Source organism: Mus caroli, chromosome 10 (genome assembly GCF_900094665.2).
Source record: "Mus caroli chromosome 10, CAROLI_EIJ_v1.1, whole genome shotgun sequence".
Taxonomy (NCBI): Eukaryota; Metazoa; Chordata; class Mammalia; order Rodentia; family Muridae; genus Mus; species Mus caroli.
This window is the reverse complement of record NC_034579.1, coordinates 20,201,587-20,211,277: the sequence shown is the minus strand read 5'-3', so window position 1 is coordinate 20,211,277 and position 9,691 is coordinate 20,201,587. Positions and strand designations below refer to the sequence as shown.

General features: G+C 41.6%; 1 protein-coding gene across 3 annotated transcripts in view; it reads right to left on the bottom strand.

The window, feature by feature from the left end:
* The window catches only part of Stx7 (syntaxin 7), a 41,008-nt gene that overhangs the window by 3,025 nt on the left and 28,292 nt on the right, over positions 1-9,691 (bottom strand). For all 3 annotated transcript variants that reach the window (XM_021173922.2, XM_021173923.2, XM_029482582.1), the window contains exons 4-9: positions 8,459-8,552; positions 7,606-7,743; positions 6,783-6,835; positions 6,086-6,182; positions 4,852-4,924; positions 2,632-2,714 (exon numbers count right to left, since the gene is read on the bottom strand). In XM_021173922.2, the coding sequence (XP_021029581.1) occupies positions 2,632-2,714; positions 4,852-4,924; positions 6,086-6,182; positions 6,783-6,835; positions 7,606-7,743; positions 8,459-8,552 (538 nt within the window). The remainder of the gene's footprint in view (positions 1-2,631; positions 2,715-4,851; positions 4,925-6,085; positions 6,183-6,782; positions 6,836-7,605; positions 7,744-8,458; positions 8,553-9,691) is intronic.

The following is a 9,691-nucleotide window of genomic DNA, read 5'->3' as shown; positions in this document are numbered from 1 at the left end:
GCCCCAATATAGGGGAATGCCAGGGCCAAAAGAATGGGAATGGGTGGGTAGGGAAGTGGGGGGCGCTATGGGGGGCTTTTGGGATAGCATTGGAAATGTAATTGAGGAAAATATGTAATAAAAATATTAAAAATTAAAAAAAAACCTTTACAACACACATGGTGGTGTTTTTCTCAAAAAAATATTTTTCTTGAAATAATGCTATAATTCAAGGGGCAATTTTCTAATTGCTGGTAGTTTCCTGGGAATATGGTTGAACTTAAGAAAGAAGAAATCAGTGGCTGGAGAGATGGCTTGGTGGTTGAAGGCACTGACTACACTCTTCCAGAGGGCCCAGGCTCAATTCCCTGTACCCGAATGGCAGCTCACACCTGTCTGTAACTCAAGCATGTGGTACACAGACAAACGCCAATGCACACTGTCGGGACATGGTGCAGGAATGGAGCCATGTCAGGGGAACTCGGAGTGCTTTCGAGAAAACGCCAAAAAAACAAGGACCTCAGTTGCTTCAAAAACATGCAATTAGTTGTTCTTGGAATGTGTTTCTGTGCCCTTCCCAGGTAGAGTGGATAGAATTGAGTTTACCTTAGATTATTCATTACAACTAGGTATTGTTATTTGTTTGTGTGCTACTAGGTAAAAACACATGTTTGCATTTGGCTTCTCCTTGAGATTGCACACTTTACTCATGTGACTCTTCTTAACCCTGAGTATACATTGTCTGATGCTCTGAATAAAGTTGGCTACTGCATGAGATTTTATGAGTCTGTCTCATGTTTAGGCTCTATTCTCCCAGGTCTGACTACCTTTGGAGCAGACACACACATAAAATAAGTAAATAAAAATGTTTAGAAAAGAAAGAAGAAACTGTGTTAGGTATATATATATATATATATACATATATACCTAATGTATATATATATTGTTCAGTGGCAAAGCATTTGCTTGGTATGCAAGGTCCTGGTTAGATTCCCTGTCCTCCCTCAACCCCCAATAATGCAAAGGAAGATAGAAAGATATAAGTTGCCAACTATGTGATAGACTGAGAATAACTAGAAATGAGGACAAAGAATAGCCCCATAAAGTGTCAGTGTTACAAGCTGCCAAGTGCACAGTGGCTCACCTGATGAAGAATGGCGCTAACATGAAAATAAAAAGCAGTTGAAAAATATCTAAGAAGTTGCAGGATTGTAGTCAAGATTCAAGAAAGCGGTAATTATGAAGAACAACAAAACCCGATGTTTTTACAGGGGAATCAAATGATATGTTATGATGTTCAGAATCTTCAAAAGAGTCTAACCTTGCTCTTACTGAGCGAAGGTCTGCACACTGTGCAATCATTAGTAATTCACAGCTGTGATATCTGTATAGTACCTGACGCATGACTCACACTTCACAGATATACAGAGTCTCCACACATTAATGACATTCCCTTGAGAAATAAATTGGTATCGACTGAAGGGTCTGCTACATGTTGACATACTATGCAGTGATTAATGACACTCCCGGATAATATAGTTTCAGAGACTTTGAAGAGACATTTCTAGTGTGAGGACCTTTGTCACGTCAGCCTGGAGTGCCACTGACAAGAGGAAAGAAAAAGTGGGCTGGGTGATGGTGAGGCACCCCTTTAATGCCTGCACTTGGGCAACCGGGGCAGGTAGGTTTCTGAGTTTGAGGCTAGCATGGTCTACATGGTGAGTTCCAGGAGAGCCAGGGTTGTGTAGAGACTGTTTTGAAAAACTATTTAAAAAAAGAAAAGTAACAGGGAAGGAAGGGTAATGGAGGGGAACAGACCACCCAAGAGGTCTCTCCATGTGCTGTCACATCATAAACCATCATGGATGCAGAGGAACACTAGAATTCTTAGACACATGGATTTGTTTTCCAATGAAAGACACGGGCACTGTTTGTCATCCATACATCTGGGATCATATGTGTCAATACCTAGTGATCTCTGCTATTCTGTAAAGCCAGCCCTCGTTGAATCCCCCAGAATCCCGAGCGTTGTTCCTCAGTCCATAGAACCCATCTTTATGTTCATTAAACCCTCCCTCCCTAGGCCCTTGTTCTGAGCTCTGCTCATCTGTCAAGAGAACCCCTGCTTATTCATGTAAATGTCCCACGTGCTTTGCTAAAGAGATGCTCTTCAGTGTAGCCATGCCTAAAGCTCCGTTGTGATAACTGTCTAAGGAATCATTTTAATTCAAATGATGTCCACTTTTACTGTATTTAAATATATGAAGAACACATTGCTTGGTGTCAGACTGCAGAAGTTTTTGACCCAGCATCGGCCATGGCCATGTTGTGCTGACCCACGTTTCACTTTTAGCTTACCCATATGGGTTCCTTACCAGCTATGATTTTTGCAGGAACCCCCACAATAGGAAAAGCCTGGAGTCGTAATTTCTTGCAAGCATCATGACTTCCTATCTCTGTGGATCACCATGAAAAAACAGATGCCCAAGCCAACCGACTGGCATTTCAAATTTACTGGCTTATTTCTGACCACTGCCACCACTTTCCACATAATTCTAACAGTAGTATACACAGCTACTTCAAACTGGTTACATACTTGTATCTTAAGTCAAAACTTCAAGTGATACGGAACTGTATTACAGTTCATGTTACCTGATAATCTGCCGCTCTTGACAGCTGCTGGTTTGCCTGTTGAACGTGAACCTCCGCACTTTCTACATTGGCTTCTATGCTGTCTTTAAAATAAAATGCACAGACACAGCACTGTTAAACACATTTGATGCTCTGGTAATAAATCACTAAACTTCATGCAGCAGACATTTAAGGAAAAGACACAACCCAACCAACATACGAATATATAGACCTTCTCCAGTTCTACCTGGACACAACACAGTCCTGTCATTTTGCAGCTATTGCATCAGCGGCAGCACAAGCACCTGCCGCTTTCTAACCACAGAGGTTTCACTGTCTCAAGATCAAAGTGCAAAACAAACTGACCCCCTTCTGCCCAGCCCCAAAGGCTTTCATCATCACATAGGAAAAAACCCACCTCAGCTTCTCAAAACATGAGTCTCCCCAAGAGCAATGGAAGAGCCCACTCAACCTTGGTCCTTCCTATGTTGATTTAATCAAAGTGTCCTGCCAGTTCTGGGGGTCTGTTGGCTTTGTGTGTATTTCTGTAAGGGCAGCTTTCCTCCAGTCATTCACATACATGCAATGTGCTACCTACTTTGCATGGTGCAGTGGTAATTTCACTGTAAGAATCTGGTAACATTCTGGTTTCTTCCTTCTAGCTACAGAGAGGTGTAAACCTCACCCAGGGCCCACAGGCCTTTGCAGCCCTCCTTTCCACTCTGTTCTAACCTGAGGGTAGAACTGACACTGGTTGACAGGACCAGAGATCTCATCTCTTCCTCCTCCCTGCAGACGCTCAAAGGCCACTGTGTCACATTTGCCAATCAATCCTTCCTCTGCAGCAGACACTCAAAGATCTCGTGCCTTCTTCATTTCTTGGCTATCTTGGCTCCTGATGCAGCGATGGTCTTTTCTGCACTTCTCTAGGTGTCAGAGCTGGTGTCTGCATTCTGCAATGGCAGAACCTTCTAACTTCACCTTGGTCTTTCTATAAATTGACCACACATGTCTGATGTGCACATATGTGTAAACACGGGTGTGGAGGTAGAAGTTGACATCACGTGTCTTCCTTAGATGTCTTCCTCACTACTTTTTGACACTGAGCTTCTCACTGAATCTAGAGCTCATTAATTCATCAAGACTAATGGGCTAGTGAGCTCCAGGGATACCTGTGTTTCTGCCTCTTCAGTTCTCCGATTAGGATGAGGGTAGCATGTGCCCACACTCAGTCTTTTTATGTAGATGCTAGAGATCGGAACTCAGGTCCTCATAGCTTGTGTATCAACCTGTTTTATTAACTGAGGCATCTCTCCAGCCCTACCATAGTGTGTGTGTGTGTGTGTGTGTGTGTGTGTGTGTGTGTGTGTGTGTATGCGAGTTGTGTACATGCACATGTATGCACTGTGGAAGTGCGAATATGTATGACTATGGCATATGTATGTGTGGTGTATGTGCACATGTGTTATTTGGGTACCTGCATCTGTGTGCACAGAGGTCACAGGAGGATGCCAGGTGTCCTGATTCACTACTGTCTACTTTATTCCTTTGAGACATGGTCTCTCTGGACCTGATGCCAGGCAAGGAACAAACCACAAAGATCTAGTCTTTGCACTTGATAGTTCTGGGGTTAGAAACATGTGTTGCCACGGCCAGCTCTCTTTTCCCAGGTGTCTGATCTCAGCCTCAGCTTACACAACAAGAGCTCTTACCCACTGCACTCTCCCTCCAGCTCCCATACTTTTACTTTTTAATGATCTCATCTATTACACACTTCCACAGTCACATTCCAAACCTAAAGCTTTAATGCTACAGGTCTCAGTCCTCTAGCACCTAAATGAGCTATATTAATCTATCAAAAACCATTTGGTAATTGGTAGAACAAATGACCAGGAAAATAGCTATTTCCCACAAAACAAGACAGTGCACACACAATTGCAAATATCATGAGATCCTCCAGTCCTATTTGGATAAAAATGAAAAGCAAGCCCTGGAAGTAGGTTGCGATGCCGGGTGGGGCCTTATGTCCCACCATGAGGAGCCACTGACTACACTCGGAGCCTCTGAAGCAAGCGGAGCTTCCTTCCATCAGCAGGGATGCGAACAGAGGCAAGGGCAGCAGCCTGCCAGCTGTAGACTACAGAAATGGAAAGCAAGAGGGTACTCCTGATGGAGAAAGCTGCTGCAGGTGAACTGCAGGACGCTGACTCCCACCTCACAGGCCACAGCAGCAGTACATACCAATCACATCGCCTTGTTCATGAATCATCATCCCCAAGTCTTTAAATATTTCATTAATGTCCATAATATCAGCCTAAGGAAAAAAAAAAACATTATTATGTATTGTTAGAAACATGGCCCCCATTCCTCCAATGGGGAAATTCAAAAGAAAAGAAATAAACAAATTAACACCCTCACAGATATATAAGCATGCATTTAGAAGTAATATATAAATTTTAGGAATAACAGAAAAATACACTACTGTAATCAATTCTAACCTAACATCCTCTGGATGGCTTCTAGTTGCCCAAAGTAAATTTGTGACATCCACTACCTCAAGTGACAGAAACTGAGGAAGGCCATGGAGTGCTAAGGTCAACCTGACAATTTCTCTTGTCATAATCAATACTTGACTAGAAGAATATGTATATTCCTGTATTTCAAAAAAAATCTACCCATCAGCTTGACAATTTCGATGAATAAAACCTGTATAAATTTAAAGCCTTGTATTAATAAATTTGAATATCTAGTAGATCATATTGAAACTATAAATATCATTAATGTGTAAACAGATTACAAATTTACTGGATAAAGAAATTGTAACTTTATTTTCCTCAATATATACCTATTCCCTGACTAAAGACTCCTTTTTTGTAAGTGTGTAAGGATGTTTGTCTATCTATCATGGCCTTAGCTTCCCCATCTGTAAAATGTCAATGATAATGACATATTTAGTAAGTTTAAAGAGCTTTTGTGAGGAAGAAATAAAAAAAATTCAGTTATCACAGTGCCTTGTCACGTGGAAGACCATCATCGGTCAACTATAGTCACTGGTAGCTATTACTAGCCCACTTTTAGGAGCAGGGTCAGTTCAACAGAACTACAATTTAACAAATCCTTCTTCATCTCTGTGATGTGGTAGACACACTAAGAAAATTACAGTTCTTTTAATGCTACTGCCCAAGTCCCACTCGTGGAGGGATGGTGTGGATATATTTCAGGATGCTGCCCAGGTTCTATAGGAGGGCATTTATTCCTAGAGTGGAGTTTTCTCAACACTAAAGAGAACTCTGGGTGATTAACAATGTGGGAGGACTATGGCTTCTTCTCATTCTAGTACCAACAGCATCATTTCTTACACAGGAGTTATTCTAAATTCTACACTAGAGACTTCACCAAACTGCCAGATGTTTATCGAGTTTTCTTGTCTAGCGTTCTCCAGGTGTGTGAACTGGCATGGCCTTCTAAGGCTTACTTCCAGCTGCCTGATTGAAGACTCTCTCTCATGAATGAGTCGGAGGTCGTCCTCTGTGATTTCTTCATCTTGGACCTGCACTTGAGGCTGTGTTTGGCTATAAAAACAAACAGAAATAAAACTTACTTACTAAAGACACTCTTATGAAACCGGATATTTTGATCTTTAAGATCAGAATATTGTTTATTTATAAAGGTGCTAAAATAAGTAGCCATGGTGATACATGCCGATAATCCCAGTTCTGATTGGGTAAGGAACTTAACACCAGTCCTGGCTACATGGGGAATCCCAGGCTAGCCTGGATAACACAGTGAGATCCTGTCTCCAAATGCCTCAATAAATAAAGAAAAACTTCTAGGTATAAATAGACATTTTATCCAAATTTACCCTGTTTTCATTCTACTCATGGTTTCAGCTTATATAGTTTTTGATTTACTTATTAAAAGTCATACTTGGTAAATTCATGTAAGAATATTTTGTTCTTAAAAGTAAGAAAATAAGTTTATTAGCAGGATCTATTTATATATTACATAATAAATAGTTTATAAATATTTACATTTCCACAAATCTACTATTTAAGTTATAAATAACAGGCTACTCATGCTATAATAAAAGGTTTCATTCTGCATCATGGATCATAATATGTAAAACCTCAAAAGTTATCTTTGATTTGCAAAGCAGTTTTCTTATTTCTTACCTTTCCCAGGATACAAGATTCTTTTCTTTTGAGCTGTCTTCGGGAAAACCACCCTGAATAATTTAGTTGGAGGACAGAAAGAAAGCAAGAATAAGAAAATGTAACAAAACACATTTTCCCCCGAAGACAGCCTAGTTGTGTTTTGTATATGTGTTCAGGTGTGTGTGCATACAAGTGTGTGCATACATATGTGCATGTGCATACATTTGGGTGTATATGTGTGCATGTGAGCATGTGTATGTACATGTACATATATGTGGGTGTGTGTATTTGAGCCTATGTATGGGTGTGTGCATGTGTATGCATATATGGGTATACATGTGTGTGTGCATACACATGGGTGTATGCACGCATGTGCAATGGGAGCAGGGGAAGCTAAGTCCTTGTTCTAATTTTCAAGGTCAACTGCGAATGCAATGTCAAAATAATATCTTAGGCTGACAAGGAGGGAATTCACTGATTCACTAGTTACAAGGCCCAAATAATAATTATCATTCAGCTCATACTTAATGTCATTGTGGGACCTGAGCATTAAAGAAACATCAACTAGTGGCAACTCCTGAGAGACTTAAAACTGGATTAACTCAAATCCACATCAGAGCATTGATTCCCTGATCCGTTCCAGGGTTTTCTGTGTTTATGGAGTCTGTGCTCTGCTACTGTTCTATGAGGGGTAACGACAGCAATATACAACAATAGGCTTCTTAAAACCCAAGGAGAGATCATTAAAAACAGTCACAGATTTAAGAGTGCTACCGGGCTCTACAATGTCACACATCGGGATGCTTCAAGAACCGTGCTTTCAGCCGTCCTCAGTACCTACCGATACCCTGGAGCTGGCTCGCACTCGAGCAACGAACTCTTTCTCTCTCTCAGCAGCCTGCCTCTGGGCCTTCTGGAAGTTTGTCAGCGATGTAGTGAACTCTGCCACTAATCGGTCTTTCTGTATCTTTCTCTGACGCTAGATGGACGAGAGAGAAGCGTGGAGTAAGTAAACCAGCCTGAGAAGCTTGCTAGGACCCACAGGGCTCGCTTCACTGTCTGACTCCATTGGGCCCTGAAAACTGTCATTCACTCTCCAGCCACAGAAACCCTCGGATGGCCTCTCACACACATTTCCAGTGGGGCCTGGCACTTGTATTTTGATCGTAAGACAGAAGGCCAACTCTGCAGGACCTCTGCCTTAGGCTTTCCTAGCTGCTGATAAGTCAGTTGTGGTGTTAAGGTTAATTTTAAGTAATCCCCTTTTTTAGGAAAATAAAACCTATACCTCATAGCTTGTAGTAAGCAAGCAAGCAAGCAGATAACTGTGTTCCCAGGAGCATCGTGAGTGTGTGCATGCTTGGGTGGGGGTGGGGGTGGGGAAGGTGGGGGTGAGGGGTAGGAGAGTGGGGGAGCAGTCCTGCAAAGCCAGGAAGCAATTACACAGGAGGCATTTTCTCAGCGTACACTTAATTATGGGTCAGGGCAACGACATGGAAATAATTTCTGCTTTATGGAAGCGCATGATACTACCTGAACCACTAAATATAGTTTTGTGTACTGTAACTAATCTCAAATACAATCATTTTTTTGGCTGCCTAACTTCCTTTGTAGAATCCCAGTTCAAAGATCCCACCATGCATTTAATTTCTCTCACATCCAGTACATCAAAACTCACACCTGAAGCTGCCTACCTGCTCACTGGGGGTGGTGGGCAGAGAGCCAAACTCTTTAATGTACTTATCGGTTTCTTTCGCAAGTTGGTTAGTATACTGCTGCTTCTGCTGCCTAAAGTGAAAAGGGAAAATAAAAATAATAAAGCAAAAATCAGAAAGCACAGGTGTGTATAGCCAAAGAAAAGCTCTACACCACCTGTACCAACCCTGGTAAATGGTTGCAGAAAAGCTAGTTTCGCCGAAGTAGTTATTTCAACAACACACTGTAAAAGTACTCATAGTTTTTTGAACTGGCTGTCAATTTCTTCTGCTAAACCAAATCTTTAGGTTCTGGGTTTTGGGAGATGCTAAGAAACATGACATAGGAGGGTCTTCATTCACCCAGAGTACCCAAGCCTAGAGAAATGAATACGAATTGGTGTTGCCTATCAGTCAACGTCATCACCGATACATGTAGAGGGCTGGAGTGAGAAGGGCTGTGCTCAGGATAGCGCTGGCTGGCTGACTGGTCCTTTATATCCAAGGGACTGAAAGTATGGACAGCTGTTATCTGTGTCTCCCCTGGGAGGACATCCGAGAAGGAAAGACTATTTGTCTTTGTCCAGTTCTCAGGCCTGAGGTATATATGCAGGCCGTATTTCCTTATGTGAACACTTACACTCTACAAACACTTACAAATATGGAAGGGAAGGCCGTAGTACAGACTGACCAGTAATTAAACGTGAAGTGCGAAACCTAATAGGACTTCCTTATAAATAGATCTGAATACAAAAAAAGGGGGTAAATTAAACCTATACCTGAGTTTTCCTAGATACAGGGAAAAATATACAAATTTCAATAAAAAACTGAATATTCAACAATATAATCTTGAATTAGAGGAATGCTTAGAAATGACACCAGGCCTCCCCTGTACACTTCTTCCTGCACACGTGGACAGCCAGTGGGACTCACAGTAACAAAGTGCTCGGATGGAGATGTCTATACAGGGCTAGCGAGGAAACTAAGAAACAGCTCACAGCTGTACACAGCACGTGCCCCTGCTTAGACAGGCTTTCCTAACTCTCAAAGTTCTCAAAAGGGAGCCTGCGTGATCATGTCTGCCAATTCAGATCTTCCAGCATTAATTCTACCAAAATAATGTCGCTACTTATTACATACTTGCATTGAACTGTATTTCAATGAGTGATGGTGTAGTAACTATGATTTATAAGCATCTCTTTTATTATAGAAAAATAAAATATAAACTACAGG